The sequence below is a fragment of the Carcharhinus amblyrhynchos genome, chromosome 21 (assembly GCF_965287045.1).
Source record: "Carcharhinus amblyrhynchos chromosome 21, sCarAmb.v2.hapA, whole genome shotgun sequence".
Classification (NCBI taxonomy): domain Eukaryota; kingdom Metazoa; phylum Chordata; class Chondrichthyes; order Carcharhiniformes; family Carcharhinidae; genus Carcharhinus; species Carcharhinus amblyrhynchos.
The window spans coordinates 39,512,823-39,532,703 of record NC_137344.1 but is presented as its reverse complement, the minus strand read 5'-3'; the positions used below and the strand labels follow the sequence as shown (position 1 = coordinate 39,532,703).

The following is a 19,881-nucleotide window of genomic DNA, read 5'->3' as shown; positions in this document are numbered from 1 at the left end:
GATTCTTTCGTTGAGATTGGTATGAACCATAAATGAGGGATTTTAGACATGGGGAAAAATTAGCAAAATTGGACTTATTTTCCTTGAACAGTGAAGATCAAGAAATGACCTCATCGAGGTGTTCAAAATTAGGACCAAATTAGTGAGGGATCATTTTAAAGAAGGATATTCTTTTTTCATTAGTTGGTATGTCTGGGACTAGTGTTACATAATATCAAGATGGTCAGCAAGGGAGCGAGGTCAGAGTGAGATGAGGAGAAACTTCTTTACTCAGAGTTGTTGGGGTTTGAAATGCGCTGCCTGGGAGGATGTTAGAGACGGATTCCATAGGAACTTTGGAAAAGAGTGCTGGATGTACATTTGAAAGTGATGAATTTACAGGGCTATGGAGATAGGGCTGGAGAATGGGGCTGGCTGGGTAGCTCTTTTGGGAGCCAGTGCAGATATGATGGACCGAATGGCCTCCGTCTGTGCTATGATGCGGAGATGCCGACATTGGACTGGTGTGGGCACAGTAAGAAATCTCACAACATCAGGTTAAAGTCCAACAGTTTATTTGGAATCATGAGCTTTCGGAGCGCTGTTCCTTCATCAGGTGAATAGAGGTAACATTCATAGCTGGGTAAATCAGTGGGGTTACAGGGATAGGGTCTAGGTGATTGTTGTCGGTGCAGACTTGATGAGCCCTGTGGCCGCCTCCTGCACTGTAGGGATTCAATAATTCTAGCTGCACAGTGGGACTTACAACCCTCCCAAATGGAAGATAACCAAATTTACCTAATGTGACATAAAGTTTCTAAAGACTCTCACTGCTGACAGTCAGAAAGCCAAAACTTAAATCTTTTGACTTAAGAAACAAAATATGTCGTTATTTCCTAATATCTATTTTTAGAATGCTTTAGTAATCCATTTTTAAATGCCATGGTAATAATATGTTTGTAAAAGCAAATACGGGAGTCATGTAAATGTTGACAATGAGTCCGGCCCATGTGACGTTTTGTAGTAAGCATCTAAAATGTGAGGGTCTTCACCGCAGCATTCATTTTCTGAAATACCACTTCAATTATCTTACAATCAGAGTAATTTATTCCATGAGTGGCTTTAACTTTCGTACATTGTTGTTTTGTTAGCTTCAGTTCCCGTCACAAATTAAACAACAATATGCTTCCAGTGGGATGATAGATGTTAATCAAGCTTTTGCTGCAGAATCAGTCCAATTTGTCAACTCATTCAACGCTGCCTAGACCCGTTCCATTTAAATGACATTGTGTTGGCAAAATGGGGAGTTTGCAACAATCCCCAGTCCTCATTGCAGTTGTCTCCAGTAATAGTTTGTTATTTCAGAAGACCGCAAAGGTCAGTGAGGTAATGCTTTTTCCTCTCCTCGGTGCCTTGCTTCAGAGGCAGATATTCTGGCTAAATTGCTGTTTGAAGAAATAATAGATGCTCCCTTGGGCTCCGACTTGAGGTTTTATTTTCCCCAGCCTTGTACAAAATGGGTGCTCAGTTCAGAAAATGTTCCATTATTTGTGTTGTGATTTTCTGCTCATCCAGCCATTTGCTTCGGTTCAGTAAAGTACCTTTTCTAGAAAGAATGAATCTGACAGTTGTAAAAGGAATAATGATGCCATTCTATGAATAGATAAGCAGCTAGGAGATTGTTCCATGAAATTGGCCCAGAACTAGACATCCACTGACTGTGATAACGAATTCTGTTACTCGGGGTGGTAATGTGGTGTGACGGCGAGCGGACTATCATGGACTATTGGCTACATCACCTCACACACCATCTCCACGCAAGTCAGTGTCAACAGACTGACTTAAGGGAAGTGGTGGCATAGTGGTAGTGTCACTGGACCATTAACCCAGTTGACGCAGGGTAATGCTCTTGGAGAACAGGGTTCGAATCCCACCACAGCAGATGATGAATCATAGATCGTAGAACCCTACAGTGCAGAAGGAGGTCCTTCAGCCCATCAAGTCTGCACCTAACACAATCCCACCCAGGCTCCACCCCCATGTCCCTACATATTATACTCACCAATCCCCTCTAACCTACACATCCCTGGACACTAAGGGGCAATTTCTTAGCATGGCCAATCAACCTAACCCGCACATCTTTGGACTGTGGGAGGAAACTGGAGCACCCAGAGGAAACCCACACAGACACGAGGAGAATGTGCAAACTCCATACAGACAGTGACCCAAGCCAGGAATCGAACCCAGGACCCTGGTGCTGTGAAGCAGCAGTGCTAACCACTATGCTACAGTGCCACCCAATTTGAATTCAGTAAAAATCTGGAATTGAAAGTTTAATGATAACTACAAAACTATTGTCATTGGCGGAAAAACCATCTGGTTAGCTCATCCTTCAGGGGAAGAAATCTGCAGTTTTTAATCAGTCCCTTTCACCAGTGTCTAAATGAACCAAATGTAAATTGTACCTATCACAGAACACCATGAGCTAGCATCAGCAGAGTTGCTTTATTTTCATAGAATCCCTATACTACAGAAGGAGACTATTCGGCCCATCAAGTCTGCACTGATAGTATATCTTACCAGGCCCTCTCCTCCATTCTATCCCCATAACCCCACACATTTACCACGGCTAATCACCCTAATCGACACATCTTTGGACTGTGGAAGGAAACTGGAGCACCCAGAGGAAACCCACGCAGACGCAGGAGAATGGGCAGACTCCGCACAGACAGTGACCCAAGCTGGGAATCGAACCCAGGTCCCTAGTGCTGTGAGGTAGCAGTGCTAACCACTGAACCACCGTGCACCCGCTGTATTATAATTATTGATATATTTTCAATGCAGTAATTCATTAGAGGAATCTGACCTGCAAAGATAAATGGAACCGTACATTTTCACCATTGTGTAAGTGCTGTCATGCATTTAAACAACATTGCGAGCTGGGCTGCTGTGTTCCAGAACTGGACGTGGGGAGAATGTGCAAACTTCGCAGTCACCCATGGCCGAAACTGAACTGGGTCCCTGGCACATTGAAGGAGCAGTGCCATCCACTGTGCCACCTGTTATATGCTGCGCAGATATTAGTTTTAAATTGGCATTAGCTGACTCAAGGTTTTCCTGTTCAGAATATCCATCTGGTGGCCAAGTGGCTCAGTAACCTGGAGAAGAAAATGGAACAGCACAGTGACGGCAGCCATGAGAATTTCCGTGTCTTCATCAGTGCAGAGCCAGCCCCTTCTCCTGATGGCCACATCATCCCTCAGGGTATCTTGGAGAACTCTATCAAGATCACCAACGAACCGCCAACAGGGATGCATGCCAACTTACACAAGTCCCTGGATAACTTCAATCAGGTACTTCATGGTTTGCACACTGTCAACCCTTCTCTCAATCAGAAAACAGAAACTTTTCAGCTTAAGTCTTGAAGCTTTTAAACAAATCTCTCTCTGTGCTGTTGAATCCTACAGCGTCAATTTTGTAACTGCATAACTATTCTATCTCTTGAAAGCGTTCTTCAGATAACTCCTCTGAGTGCATTCACATGATTAGTAGGTGCGAACACAGTCCAGGGTATTAAAATGGCGAACTGCTGGGATCACGCACAGAATAAATGTCACAAACTCATGCTGAACTCTCAAGCGCACACACTGATGCATCAAGAAAACATGACACACACACAAGTCATTTGAAATTCCAATTTTACTGCCTGTAATCACTTAAAAAAAATCACAAAATATGAAATTGTTCCAGGAGAATGTTGTTGGAGTAGCAAAACATATATCAAAATCGTAACTTCTCAAGGCGATTTCATGTCCAAATTCCCACCTCGTGCACTACATTATGTACATTGGAGATTACAGAAAGATGTCATGCACCTTGAACTAGTACGTCCAACATGAAGTTAAAAGAATATTTGAAACAGTAAATGCAGTTTTGTAGTTATGAAAGTCTGATTTTCAGATTTCCTGACTTGTTTTGTTGTGCTTTCATGAAGAAGATTGCACTGTATCCCCAAGCGAACTCTGTGAACTCAGAGTGCCAGATACTCGACTGAATAATTACACCCAAAAAACCAGGCTGGAAAATCTCCCTTTTTCCCACCCAGTGGGCACTTAGTGTTTTTTGGGAAATTTACCCTGGTTGTATTCAATTGAACAAAATACACTGGATCGCAGTGTATCCATGTGAAATAAATCTCATTGATAATCTGTTTTTTTTTCTTTGAACACATGCCTGCACCAGGAAGAAGGTAATGAGATTGCACTTTAAAAAAAATCATAGCGAAGAAACGTGCATTTTATTTTGTCGATGTTTGTGACCATTTACTCAGACAGGAGATTGCTGCACTTGGATGCTGGTATTGAATCAATGCGTCAGTGGTGATTGGCCTGATCCTGCGAATGTTCGATAGGATTGAAATTCCACACTAGGTTTAATGCCTTGAATTTGTTAAAATCCTGTTATACCTGTATTTGACTCGGGAGGAGAAAATCGTACCTTCCTGGATCTCATCATAATGATTAATTATATATTGGTATCATAATGTTTGGTGAAATATGTCCCCAGAAGCAATTTGTATCTTTCAGAGAGGCGAATGGACGTAATTGCATTAATTGTAATATGACCAATATTTATTAAAACCAATTCAATGATTTGCTGAGCTCTGCCAAAAGAAACACTCAGTGGAAAACTAACATGATTTGCGAGTGAAATGTGCTCTTTCTCTCCCAGGACACGTTGGAGATGTGTGCCCGTGAAAATGAGTTCAAGAGCATTCTTTTTGCCCTTTGCTACTTCCATGCCGTCGTGGCTGAGAGACGTAAGTTTGGGCCTCAGGGATGGAACCGCTCTTACCCCTTCAACACAGGCGATCTCACCATCTCGGTCAACGTGCTCTACAACTACCTGGAGGCAAACGCAAAGGTAAGAGGTGAAAACCGCGACAACCTGGGGATGGGGGAATCACATTTGTCATTTTGCACTGACATTGAAATGAACTCATGGTGATGGGATGGAAGCCTCTTTCTGCTGCCGGTAATGTGATCATTTATCTGAAGCAGCCTGGATCACAGTGCAGTTAGTTATCCATAAATCGCCACAAAATTGATCACATTTAAAAATCATCAACATATATTTAGCGGGAACGGCTCATATATTGAGTTAGCAGGGAGTGCTGTTCGAGCAGTGAGGATAAAGTGCCATCACCACATAGAGCCAAGAGACTAGAAACGGAACCCAATCTTTACACAGTTATAAGCTTCAATTTACAGGAAACACCACCTCCTACTTGCTTTCACTCTAGGTCATTGGATTCTGAGGCTGATCAGCTGATTGGCTAATTTACAGACTCTACCACACGTGGGGCAGATGGTGTTTGGTGGGTCAGGTAGATGGTTCCACCCTGCGATATCATGGCTTTGCTTCTGCACACCCCCAGTGAAGCCACTCGATATGTTTGGTGCCTTCCCGAATGAGCCTTGTCCATTTTGGTTGGTCACAAGTTAGGGTCTTCCATCATTCAGTGGGCATACTTGTCCTCTTCAGGGGTACTTTGAGGAAACCCCCAGGGCATTTCCATTGTTCTCCCGGGAGTCTCCTGTCGCGATCAAGTTCTGAGGAGAGCAAATTCTCATAGAGGAGCACGTTACAGATAGACATCTCCAAACCAACCGAGTGTTTCAGCCTGGTCCAATAGGAGAGAAACTGAATTCCAGTTAATGCTGATTGAGATAAGGAGGAATTTCTTCAGCCAGAGGGTGGTGAATCGATGGAATTCATTGCCACAGAGGGGTGTGGAAGCCGGATCATTGAGTGTATTTAAGATGGAGATAGATAGGTTTTTGATTGGTCAGGTAAGTAAAGTAAAATTAATTTATGGTCACAAGTAAGGTTTACATTAACACTGCAATGAGATTGCTGTGAAATTCCCCTAGTCGCCACATTCCGGCGCCTGTTTGGATCAATGCACCTAACCAGCACGTCTTTCAGACTGTGGAAGGAAACCAGAGCATCTGGAGGAAACCCACGCAGATACGGGGAGAATGTGCAAACTCCACACAGACAGTGACCCAAGCTGGGAATCGAATCCGGGTCCCTGGCACTGTGAGGCAGCAGTGCTAACCGCTGTGCCATAAGGTAAATGCCGACGAATAGGGTTAAGAAGCTTATCAGCCATGATTGAATAGTGATGCAGATTCGATGGACCAAATGGCCTAATTCTGCTGCAATATCTTATGGTTTTATAGACCACCTGAATATTACTGAACACTCAGTCAATACACTCAGGCATAAGGTCTATTCATGTGGTGACAGGAGGAGAACTTTACCCTGCACACTGAGGTGCAGTTACCTCGTTTGATCACACGCCGTTGACATCCCTCAGCACAATAACATATCCAAATACATCCTCAAATATACAGAAAAGGAGGCAAAACAATGAGATCATGTTAGAAACAATTTAATCCAATCGGTATATGGAGTAGAGTTTCCACTTTGAACATAATGATTGATCCTGGCACAAATTGCATGGGATTCCTGACTTGAAGTTTTTACTCGGATTTCCACTTGGATTTATCTGCATATCAGCGATTGTAAAATCCTCCGTGAATCGGTGCAGTAAGAGAACATTTCAGAATGTATTTTTCCAAAAGATGTTTACATCAAAAAAAATTGTTTGATATATTTAAGACTACTAACCTGATTCACAAAACTGCAGATCTGTTCCATGGGTGAGACAGTGACACAATGGTTAGCTCTGCTGCCTCACAGTGCCAGGGACCCAAGTTCAGTTCCCAGCTTGGGTCACTGTCTGTGTGGAGTCTGCACGTTCTCTCTGTGTCTGCTTGGGTATCTTCTGGGTGCTCCGGTTTCCTCCCACAGTCTGAAAGACGTGCTAGTTAGGTGCATTGGCCGTGCTAAATTCTCCCTCAATGTACCCGAACAGGTGCCAGTGTGTGGTGACTAGGGGGTTTTCACAGTAACTTCATTGCAGTGTTAATGAAAGCCTAATTGTGACACTAATAAGTTAACCATATTGTTATGTAGTAGCCTCAGACGGTGCCCACTATGTACACAACCTAGGTGACCTACGCAGGTATCGGAACCAGCACCTGGATGCCACCCCGGTATCCAGCCTACAACACAGGCCCCCTACACCAATGAACATAGAGGCTGTTCCTACGCAGCGAGCCTTGAAGTTGTCTGCACTGAGTACACCAGCCTGAGAAAAACTACACAACAAACTGGCATAATCATACTCTCAAGGCATGTGTTCAAACCAAGCACAAGGTTCCAGGGCTACACTACCCACCAGTCTACAACTGGCCTTTTTATCTCATCTTCACACAATGAAAAAGGGTGGCAGACGGGTGGGGGGAGATACCTGATGGACTGTGCTGCAACACGCATGTTTGACTATGTGTAAATACTGATGGATTATGAGCCTGTTCAATCTGTATGCTATAAAGTTTATTTGTTCGTGTCGCAAGGAGCCTTACATTAACACTGCAATGAAGTCACTGTGAAAATCCCCGAGTCACCAAGCCCTGGCAGCTGTTCAGGTACACTGGGGGACAGTTTAGCATGGCCAATTTAGCACGTCTTTTGGACTGTGGAAGGAAACCAGAGCACCCGGAGGAAACCCACGCAGACACGGGGAGAATGTGCTGACTGTGAACAGACAGTGACCCACGTTGGGAATCAAACCTGAGTCCCTGGTGCTGTGAGGCAGGAAGTGTTAGGCTCTGTGAGGTAGCAGTGCTCACCACTGTGCCACCGTGTTGCCCCAATTCATACACAGTTACTGTTTGCGTACAGTGTTACCTCTCAATACAACTGATTGTCCCAACTTAAACAGAGAAGATGTGGATTGAGTGGTCATGTGATAATGTGGCTACTTAACAGGTCAAGTGATGGGGGCGCAGGAGATTTCCCTGGAGTGCGGGCAGGGCAGAAGCTTGTAAAAGCTACTCAACTAGTGAATAAAGTATTCTTTGATATGAGCCCTTGGTCGCCGCTCTTTGAGAATCCAGCACTTCTATAGAATTCACAAACCGCTACATTGGAATTTGACCTTTGGAGTAGTAACCTAATAACATAACCATTACATCAGCCTGCTTGAGTTATTATTGCTAAGCTACTCAGTGTACTTTATCTATCACTGTCTAGATGATGCTATTAGCCTGTAAATAAATTGTTTGCGGAGAAGGTAACCCTTTTCTGAATTGTGGAAATGTATTCCTTGTGCATATATCTGCAAGGTATGCAGCCTCTACACTTCAAACAGCTGCTTCTCCCTGCCTTGGAAGTATTGAAACAAGCCTGAGTCGCCCGAAAAGAAATCCTCTTGCGGCAACAAGGTTGCAGCTGCTTGTACTCTTGTGTTTTAATCGGCTCTCCACATCACTGCAAGATATCTTGTGGTGTTGGCTCAGTGGAAGTGTTCAGGGAAAGGATGTCAGGAACTTTGAGAGTGGGAACAGCGTATTGATGTGGAAAGCATATTAATATGAACTGCAGAAGTGAACGCACCAACTGTTGCCTTACACCAAATCGACAGCACGCTGTAATTATCACACTTTTTGAATGGCTTCCTGTGTGTATCACCGCACATCACAAACTGCTTCTGAAACACGTATTCAGGCAATTATCTAGAGAATGATGGATATCCGGCAGTAATTTCATTGAAGAGTTTCAGGAAATGCTATAGCTGACATCTTAACCCTGAAATTACAGCATTAGAATTACACTCGTCCACTCACTATTTAAAACCCCTCTCTTACCCTCTCCCTCCAGGAGTGGATGTCTGAATGCGTGATTCAGTGCAAATCGAATTATAGTTCAGTTTTTTTTATTGTTCCACGGGATGTGGGCGTCACTAGCTGGGCCAGCAATTATTGCCCATCATTAGCTGCCATTGAGAAGGTGGCAGTGAGCTGTCTTCTTGAACCACTGGAGTCCATGTGGTGTAGTTACACCCACATTGCACTTACGGTCGTTAAAAATAGCACACTTAAAGGGGCAGACTAGATTAAACACAGTTTTACCGAAGCAACATGATACATTTTGCGCTGTCTGGAAACATACTTCTACCACTATGATTGATGTATGATATTCTGTGCGCAACGCTCAGTACGGTTTTGGCTCCTCAGGTACTGTAGCAGTCTGTGTCCATGTGCAGCAGGTCCTGGATAACTGTCAGACCTGGGCTGATGCGTGGCAAGTAACTTCCATGGCACACAAGTGCCAGGAAATGAATAATCCCAAGGTGGGTAGGAAGGGAATTCCAGGTTTTGGACTATGGCGATGAAGGAGCAGCGACACAGTTCCAATTCAGAACGGTGTGAGACTCGCAGGGGAACTTACAGGCAGTGGTATTCCCATCTGTCTGCTACCTTTCTTACTCTAGGTGGCGGAGGTCACTGAAAAGTACAGGAGCCTTGGTGAGTTACTGCATGCATCTTGTAGATGTCAGAGACTGAGGGTGGCACAGTGGTTGGCACTACTGCCTCATAATGCCAGCTACCCGGTTCGATTCCCGGTTTGGGTCACTGTCTGTGTGGAGTATGCACATTCTCCCTGTGTCTGCGTGGGTTTCCTCTGGGTGCTCCAGCCTCCTCCCACAGTCCAAAGATGTGCAGTTAAGGTTGATTGGCTGTGAAAAAGTGCCCCTTAGTGTCCCAAGATATACAGGTTGGAATTAGAGTAGTAAATGCATGGGGTTATGGGATAAGCCTGGTACATACTCGTTGGGCTGAATGGTCTCCTTCTGCACTGTAGGGATTCTATGATGATTGTACATGCACCGGTGGTAGAGGACTGAATGTTTAAGATGTTGGATAGTTGGCAATAAAGAGGGCTGCTTTGCCTAGGATATGCTAATCCAGACGAGTGGAGAGTATCATAGAATCCCTAAAGAAGGAGGCCATTCGGCCCATCCAGTCTACACTGACTCTCTGACAGAATATATACCCAGGCCCTCTCCCTGGCTCCATCCCCATCACTTTCCATCAAATTCCTGACTTGTACCTTGCAGATGGTGGGCAGGCTCTGGGGAGCCTGGATCTGAGATACTCACCTAAAAACCCCCGACCTTTGACCTGCTCTCATAGCCAAACTATTTATTTGGCTGAACCAATAAAGTTTCTGGTCAATGATAAAGGCCAGGATGTTGTTGGTGAAGGAGACAGACATGGCATTGAATGTCAAGGGGAGATGGCCATCACCTGGCACTTGTGTAGTACGAACGCTACTTACTCTGGATGATTTTAATAATTTGCTCCTCGAACCCAGTGGGCAGTCAAAACTGACTGGAGTCTTCAGGCAAATAGAGTTAGAGGGTGCGGGAAAGTTGGACTGGGGTGAACAGATATAATTTTAAAGTAATATGTTCTGCCATTTTTAAATTTCCAGGTTGAATATCATCCACAAATTTATAGTGTGAGCAGCCTATGTAAACTTGTTACACTGTAATTACACTCTGCTGCCAGTGATGGAGCTGCAGGAGCTTCACTGAGGGTGGGGTTGGAGTGGTGCAGCCTGCCAGGTTTCACATAGACAATTTCCATCGTCAGTGTAACTGTAGAAAGTTATAACGGAAAACATAACCGAACACACTAACAAATTGGATGGATGAGTGGCATACACTGGCCCCTCAGATTGGTGTGTTGTTTTGGGGAGGCAGTGGCAGATAAGTATTATTACTGGACCAGTAATCCAAAGACCCAGGGTAACGCTCTTGGGGATCTGTGTTCAAATCTCACCTGGGACGATGATGAAATTTGAATTCAATAAAAATCTGGAATTAAAGCTTAATGATCATGAAACCATTGTCGATGGTCGTAAAAACCCACCTGGTTCACTGATATCCTTTGGGGAAGGAAATCTGCCATCCTTACCTGGGCTGACTGACATGTGACTCCAGATTCATGACATGAGGAATGGACAATAAGCACTGTCCAGCCAGCAACGTCCACATCTCTTGAATCCTAGAATCGAGTCATGGAATCCCTACAGTGCAGAAGGAGGCCATTCAGCCCATCGCGTCTGCACCAACAACAATCCCACTCAGGTCCTATCCCCTTAACCCCACACATTTACCCTGCTAATCCCCCTGACACTAAGGATCAATTTAGCATGGCCAATCCACCTAACCTGCACGTCTTTGGAGTCTTCAAATAATGACGCCTTCTTGTGTGTGCCAGACCATTCACCATTCTATCGAGGGCATCACTGCACACAGGCAGAATGCCTCTAGACTCAGAAGTTAGTGATGTCAATCTGTGTACGAGGCTGATTTGAGGGCAGAGCTGCCATTTTGGAGCTTAAAACTCCAGTTAACGTCATCTCTTCAAACATGCACAGCTGAACAAACACTCAGCAGCCGGAGGGACGCCCCTCCCCACTAATGTTATTTAAAGTGATCAGCAACTTAGATTCCACTCCCTCAATGTCTAGCTACTGTATGACCACATGCAGCACATCATATAGTTCAGAGTTCAGCATCCTGATTTGAATGAAAGGTTACAACCTGAATCAAGTTTCCTCTCTGAATATGGAGTCTGACCCACCAGGTATTCCTTGAACTTTCTGTTTTGTTCCCTGTGTCATTGCCTATCCTCTTGCTCCTCTGTATTATTACCTCAGTGGCTGCCACACGGCTGATAGAAAGCTGTGCTGGGGAAGATTACATATGACCTTGGAGTGGTTTTGGATTCCAGTCCAGACTGACTGGCAGACAGGCAATAAATAGCAAGGGCACTGGCAGCTTTGATGGTCACAGTCTGAACTTGCTCTGAGCTTAAATTTGAGCTCATGGGCAGCACAGTGACTAGCACTGCTGCCTCACAGCACCAAGGACCAGATTCGATTCCCACTTGGGTGACTGTGCGGAGTCTACACAATATCCCCGTGACTGTGTGGGTTTCCTCCGGGCGCTCCAGTTTCCTCCCACAGTCCGAAAGGCGTACTGGTTAAGTGCATTGGCCGTGCTAAATTCTCCCTCGGTGTACCCAAACAGGGGCTGGAATGTGGCGATTAGGGGATTTTCACAGTGACTTCATTGCAGTATTAATGTAAACCTACTTGTGACACAAATAAATAAATAAACTTAAGCTTGCATGGCTTCACCCCAAACATTGGGTGGCTTGTGTTAATGCTGCAATGGAGACTGATCTTGATTGCTGGTTTATTTACAAAATACAGGATAACATGTGCTTACTCCCTCCTCACTAACTCAGTGTCCCAGCGGTTTTCACTTTAAATGCTTTTAAAGTGTACCAATAAAAATAAAACAATTAACAAGTTAACCAGTTAAACAAATTGATAGCTTCGTAATGATACTGTCACAAAAACTCAGAATTTTAAAGGAACAATTTGAACTAAATTAACTTAGCAGGTTATTTTGGGGGCTGGGGAAGCAAGACAGCCCCTCCCCACCCTCCCGCGGTGCCCACCAGTCACAGAAGGCATTCCTCTTTATACTCGTGTGACTTTAAACAAATTAACAGTTTGTATTCGACTGACGGCCTTAAGGGGCACCTTAACAAAGACACAGAGGGGTTCTCGGCCATTCACACCGGCGGGATTCTCCAGTCCCGCTGGCAGCACCCCCTCCCGCAGGTTGGGCATTGGGGGGGTGGGGGGTGGTGACATCCATGGGAAATCCCATGGCAGGACCAGTGAATCCTGTCACCAGTGAATAGTACACCACCTCTTGCTGCCAAGAAACATACAGCTGGGAGGCCAGGGAATCCCCACCTGAGGGAACCTTTTCAAACTAAATTAACTTAAGATGTTATTTTGGGGGCTGAGGAAACACCCTCCCACGCCCTGCCCCACCCCGCCCAGCCCCCCCCCACCCACGCCCCACCCCGCCCAGCCCAGCCCACAACCCCCACCCCACCCCCACCAGCCCCCCCCACCCCACAACCCCCACCCCAGCCCACAACCCGCAGTGGCCCCGTTTCCCTTTATACTCTTATGATCAAACAGAAAATTAAACCAACCAATTACTAATTTAAATAAAAGTGATAGACTCTTAAAGGGCCCTGCTACAAAAGACAAAGTCTTAAAGGAAACTTAGCAGATGAAAATAAAAGTCATTTGGGAGGGCTTAATGATGCATTCCAGCCCCATGGTGTCCAATGGTCATGGAAGATTTTTTTCTTTTTAGAAGTAATGCTGGTACTTGATTAAACAATGCCCTTCATCTAAGTAACTTAGCAATATAATTAACATACTATTAGCAATGCTCTGGGGTCATGGTTCAAATCCCACCACAGTAGCTGATGGAATTTAAGTTCAACTCAGAAAGCAATCTCAGTAAAAGTGACCATGACAGAGATCATTGATGTAAAAATCCATCTGCTTCACTGATGTCCTCTGGGGGAAGAAATCTGCCATCTTACTCAGGAAGCCAAGATATGACTCCAGACTCACAACAATGTGCTTGGCTTTTGGCTACCCTCTGAGAGGGACTAGCAAGTCACTCCGTCCAAGAAAAAGTAGGGATGGGAAATAAATGCTGGCTTCGCCGCTGATTTTCACATCCCATGAAATTGAGCTCAAACAGCATTATCTACAGCTTAGGTGCCTCAAGTGACTGTGGGATGAGGGGCCGCGCGAGGTGAGAAAGAGAATTAGGTTTAAGGATATTGTCACCTTCAGTGTTTTCAGCCCCGCTGGTAGGTATGACGTCAGCAAAGGCTGCACAAATAATGACAAACATTGGTTATGTGTCAGGGATTGTAGTACGTTGGTGATGTGGCTGTCACAGCTATATAGTTGACAGTGTGAGATGTGGGTGTGAGGCTTGCAGCAGTGTTAATTGCGTGACGTTGAATTCAAGCAATTGGTCTGAGTTTTGTTAGTGACGGAGATTATTGGTAGCAAATGATGGGTGGAGGGGGTTGGGTTGGGTGCGAATATATTAAGTCAACTGTGAGACTATTGGTGCACATGGGAGGATATGAAATTTGAAGAAACATTCACTGGGGGAGGTCTAATTACAACGTTATTAGGCAGGAAGTATAGAATGTAGACTGGGGCCAGATGTTTGAGGGCAAATCAACATCTGGCACGTGGGAGACTTTCATGCGCAAGTTGATGAGAATTCAGGACCGGCACGTTACTGTAAGGATGATGGATGAATACGGCAAGTTTTGGGAATCATGGATAACGAGAGATATTGCAAGCCTAGTCAAAGTGAAAAAGGAAGCATTTGTCAAGGCTAGAAGGCTGTGAACACATGAAGCAAGAATGGAATACAAGGAAAGTAGAAAAATCTATACAAGGAGTCAGGAAGGATGAAAGGGATCATCGGCCAGCAGGACTAAGGAAAACCCAAGGCTTTTTATGCATATATAAAGAGCAAGAGGGTAGCCAGGGAGAGGATTGGCCCACTTGAGGACAGGGGAGAGAATCTGTGCATGGAGCCAGAAGAAGTGGATGAATTATTAATGACTGCCTGGGCTTGCGAAATCTCACTTACTGTCCTGTCTGGAGACAATACACATCTCTTTAACCTATGCTTAATGCTGTCTCCACTCAAATTGTCTGCACCTTTAAGACTTGATTAGCTGTAAGAACTCGCATTCTAATCAGTATTCTGTAAACCGAGTGTGTGTCTTTACATCCCCTGTTTGTGATCAGAACTCTCCACTCACCTGATGAAGAGTCAGAGGCCTGAAAGCTAGTGACTTTTGCTACCAAATAAACCAAGACTTTAAACTGGTGTTGTGAGACTCTGACAGGGGAGTTCCCAGAGGATTGGAAAATTGTTGTCCCTTTGTTTACGAAGGTAGCAAAGATTATCGAAGTAATTACAGGCTAATGAGCCTTACGTCAGTGGTAGGGAAATTATTGGAGAGGATCCTTCAAGACAGAATTTACTCCCACTTGAAAATAAGTGGACGTATTAGCTAGTGGCAAGATGATTTTGTAAAGGGGAGGTCGTGTCTCACGAGCTTGATTGAGTTTTTCGAGGAAGTGACGAAGACTATTGATGAGGGTAGGGCAGTGGATGTTGTCTACGTGAACTTAAGTAAGGCCTTTGATATGGTCCCTCATGGCAGACTGGTGCAGAAGGTGAAGTCACATGGGATCAGAGGTGAGTTGGCAAGATGGATACAAAACTGGCTCAGTCATAGAAGACAGAGGGTAGCAGTGGAAGGGCGCATTTCTGAATGGAGGGCTGTGACTAGTGGTGTTCCTCAGGCGTTAGTGCTGGGACCTTTGCTGTTTGTAATATGTATAAATGATCTGGAAGAAAATGTAACTGGTTTGATGAGTAAGTTTGTGGATGACACAAAGATTGGTGGAATTGCGGATAGCAATGAGGACCATCGGAGGATACAGCAGGATATAAATTGTTTAGAGACTTGGGCAGAGAGATGGCAGATGGAGTTTAATCCGGACAAATGTGAGGTAATGCATTTTGGAAGGTCTAAGACAGAAGGGAAATGTACAGTAAATGGCAGAACCATTAAGGATATTAACAGAAGGATCTGGGAGCACAGGTACACAGGTCATTGAAAGTGGCAACGCAGGTAGAGAAGGTATATGGCATGCTTGCCTTCATCGGCATTGCATTTAAAAATTGGCAAGTCATGTTGCAGTTTTATAGAACCTTAGTTAGGCCACATTTGGAATATAGTGTTCAATTCTGGTCACCACAGTACCAAAAGAATGTGGAGGCTTTGAAGAGGGTACAGAAAAGATTTACCAAGATGTTTCCTGGTAAGGACAGCATTAGCTATGAAGAGAGGTTGGAGAAACTTGATTTGTTCTCACTGGAGAAACAGAGGTCGAGGGGCGACCTGATAGAAGCCTACAAGATTGTGAGGGGCATGGACAGAGTGGATTGTCAGAAGGTTTTTCCCAGGGCAGAAGAGTCAATTACAAGGGAGCATAGAATTAAGGTGTGAGGGGCAAGGTTTAAAGGATATGCAGAAGGCAAGTTTTTTGCACAAAGGGTGGTGGGTGCCTGGAACTTGAAGCTGGGGGAGGTAGTGGAAGCAGATACGATAGTGAGTTTTAAGGGGCGTCTTGACAATTACATGAATAGGATGGGAATAGAGGAATATGGTCTCCAGAAGAGTAGGGGGTTTTAATTCGGACAGGCAGCATAGTCGGTGCAGGCTTGGAGGGCCGAAGGGCCTGTTCCTGTGCTGTGTTTGTGTTCTTTTGTTCTTTGACCTCCAACATTCATTTGAGGTCACTGAACTTCTTTGTGGCACTACATCCAGACCTTCAGATTTGACTCATGGTATTCAATTCTATGTCTTCTTCGTCCTGTTGCTTCTATAACATTTGTTTGGAGGGCTTCTTAGCCCTCTGTTAATGAATCTCACCTCACCTCTTTACTCAAGAATCTATTGCATCATTAGAGGACTTTGGTGCAAGCTCCCTTCTCTATTGCAACATAATCTACTCTTCCCTTACTCTAACTCAATTTCACAACCAGTTCCAGCATCATCTTCAGCTAGAATGCACCTCCTCTTTAAGTAATGCAGGCTAGCTTTAAGCAGTGCTAGCCTAGTGCAGATTTGGAACCCCCATTGAGAATGCAACAGTGTGTTTTAGCGCTGACTGCACACTGCAATCCTGAACATTAGCAGGCCACATGAAGTTGGCGTGCTACCTGCATCAAATGGAATGGTTGTGGGTAACACTGCAATCCCTGCACCCATTTTCGAAGCTATGAAATTCTGTTCCCGTGGCTTTTGAAGTAACAGTAATGCATTGCGCAATGAGGTCATCAAGCACACTTTGACCTTTGTGCATTTTGATTACATTTGATCAAGACCCAAGAGAATAAAGGGAACCAGGTGGCTCTTAATCTCAACACTGGGCTTATCACCCATTTCTGTGAAACCATTGCCAAGATGTTCATTTTACCATTGACCAAATCTGAAAATCGATCCTCAGTTTGATGTAAATGATGATGTTCCATATGCTGCTACCCTGCATTGATAATATATGTTTGGAGTAAGCTCACATTCCTCGAATTATTGTTATCTGGTTCCAGGTGAGGTTTATCGATTTGATGCCACAATATTTTGGTCGAGAGAAAAGATCGCCAGCAAATGAATATCCCTCTCTTATAGGCTCCTGTATCATCTTGTCGTAAATAAAAAGTTTGTCTCCATTTCGGCTGTCATTCCATTAACCATTGTTATTGCTGATATCCACAAACTCATGACAGTAGACTCAGAAAAGGTTATGATCACTTTATTCTTGAGCATGTGCAGAGAAAGCACTACTTAAGAGAGGTTTCTGGAACAGAGTCTGGTGTTTACAGAAAAGCTGCACATATTCATACCATGCTACACATAAACACAGATAACTTAAGTTTTGATGTAATACATATAGGTTTTATCAAAAACAGGCACATCTCATACTAGTCACATATTTACCTTTGCACCCATTGCAAAGATGTCTAACTTGGTATGACTATCCTCATTATCTCTAACACTGTTCATGCTGTTCTGACTCCAAAACTTAATTAAAGCTAAAATGGCCAGCTTGTATGATACTAACAGTTGGACATTCTGCTGACTTCAAGCTGTACAAAGGCACTAATCTTTATAATTGAGAGAAGGCTGGTTTTCTGTAGCAAAGGAATCTGTAAGCATTTTCTATTATTTTCTTTTTAATTATTAATTGTTAAGCCTCGCAATGTAATCATATTTAAACAAAAACATTGTCATTTTTATTCCCTCGCTCTCCAAGGACTCAATTTATATTGTGTACCTTATTTTCTTCACGAGAAGATGTGGTGTATAACTTCAATGTTAAACTTGTTCTTTCCACATTGAGTCATTGACCCTTCTTGTTCTGGGTTCCATATTCAAATTAGCAGTTCATTAATTTGCATCCTATCTTTTCCTTTTGCTATTTAGGTATTTCTGTTACGGTGGAGGAGATAGACTCGAATGTCTCCCCTCTTTTCTCTCTCCTCATTTCACTGCACCTGTTATATTTTCCTTTCAATAAGGTCTGACTTGTCACATGACCTTATCTCTCCTAATGCCCAGTGACCCAAATATGGGCATGGCTCGCATAGCCCCAGTTACATTAAAATAGATTATGGCTGAGAATCTTGTTCTCAGACAGGCTCATATTGTCCAATTGTTTATGTCTAATGGTTTGCCTACACCCAGTTGAGTACCCAGATGATTTGCTAATGCAATGGGGAATGGCCCCTTACATGGTCCCAGAAGGCTATTGCTCCCGGTGAGGCCTTGCAGACAGGCTGCCTCCATATCAGTAGTTTTGGAATGCAGAAGATATAGTGGCGTGAATATGCAGCCTGTGATTTCAAGTCAGTGGAACGTGGCTTCAGTCTTTGGCAAAGAAAAACCAATCAGGTGTTTCTAGCCAGTAAATTCAAAAATAATTTCCCATCAAGCATAGCTTTTCAGAAGTGTGATATCCCTTCCTCATGTTTTTTGAATTGCAGATTAGACTCTAGCTGAGGACTCCAATCTATTCTAGCTCTTGGAGCTAAGCAGGAATTTATACTGACTGCTCTACTTTACATTCTTTGCAGAGTACTATATCCTTTTAGGAACAGATACGTTTGAAACAACAATTGTGTCTTTCCCCAATTTGTTTCACCATCACTGATCTGAGCCTCGGGTCCAATGTATCATTATCTAACATGGAACCAGACACCAAGTTCATAGAACCATAGAAGAGAATCATCGAATCCCTACAATGCAGAAGGAGGCCATTTGGCCCATCGAATCTGCACTGAGTTTCATCATTCCCAGACCCTCTTCCCCGCTCCATCCCTGTAACCCTACACATTTACCACAGTCAATCCATCTAATCTACACATCTTTGGAAACCAAGAGGCAATTTACCATGGCCTATCCACCTAACCTGCACACCTTTGGACTGTGGGAGGAAATCAGAGTACCTGAAGACATGGGGAGAATGTGCAAACTTCATGCAGTCACTCAGGGCTGGCGTTGAACCCAGGTACCAGGCACTTTGAGACAGCAGTACTAATCACTGTGCTGCCAATAGCTGACACATTGCATTGTACTGATTAGATTTACACTTAACCTTCTAACACTTGTTTGCCCTCTTTCAAAGTAGCCCAGAGAGCATGTTAGTCATATCCCCGCTGTGTATCCTCGGATCACAGCTTTTGTACAACTTCCAACTCTACGTACAAACTACGCATGACTTCCCTTTCAGATCACCCCTAAAGGCTACCCAGGTGTTGAGATTTACTGGAAGATCCTATCAATATAATTAGTGGTAATGCTAAACGACGGTAAGATGTTTCACAGCACGAGGTTAAAGTCCTGGAATCAAGTAACCCACTCACCTGATGAAGGAGCAGCGCCCCGAAAGCTCTTGATTCCAAATAAACCTGTTGGACTTTAACCTGGTGCAGTGAGACTTCTCAATGTGCCCACCCCAGTCCAACGCCAGCATCTTCACATCAACGCTGAAGGAGAAAGCCTTGTTCTTTGCAGGGTAGAAAAGATTGACAACAGCAAAAGTAAGCAGGCAGAAACAGAATCAAGCATCCATCTTCTCCAGCAATTCCTTGTCGTGGATCAACCATGATGTGGAGATGCTGGCATTGGACTGGGGTGCCACATTAAGGAGTCTTACAGCACCAGGTTAGAGTCCAACAGGTTTATTTGGTAGCATAAGCTTTCGGAGAGCTGCCCCGACCCACCTGATGAAGGGGCGGCACTCTGAAAACTTGTGCTACCAAATAAAACGTTGACTGTAACCCGGTGTTGTAAGATTTCTTACCAATGCATCAACCATCTGCGCATTTTAGAAATTGACTAACTGTTAATCCATCCAGATTGCCAGCTATCCACAGTTGAGACTGTTGAAGCTTCAGAACAGAGGCTAGAAATGGAAAGAGTTAGA

The 19,881-nt window shown here is 44.2% G+C and overlaps 1 protein-coding gene across 1 annotated transcript in view; it reads left to right on the top strand.

The window, feature by feature from the left end:
• The window catches only part of dnah9 (dynein, axonemal, heavy chain 9), a 521,732-nt gene that overhangs the window by 438,186 nt on the left and 63,665 nt on the right, over positions 1-19,881 (top strand). Inside the window, exons 63-64 of the mRNA XM_080209043.1 lie at positions 3,105-3,332; positions 4,711-4,902. Coding sequence (XP_080065169.1) covers positions 3,105-3,332; positions 4,711-4,902 — 420 coding nt within the window. The remainder of the gene's footprint in view (positions 1-3,104; positions 3,333-4,710; positions 4,903-19,881) is intronic.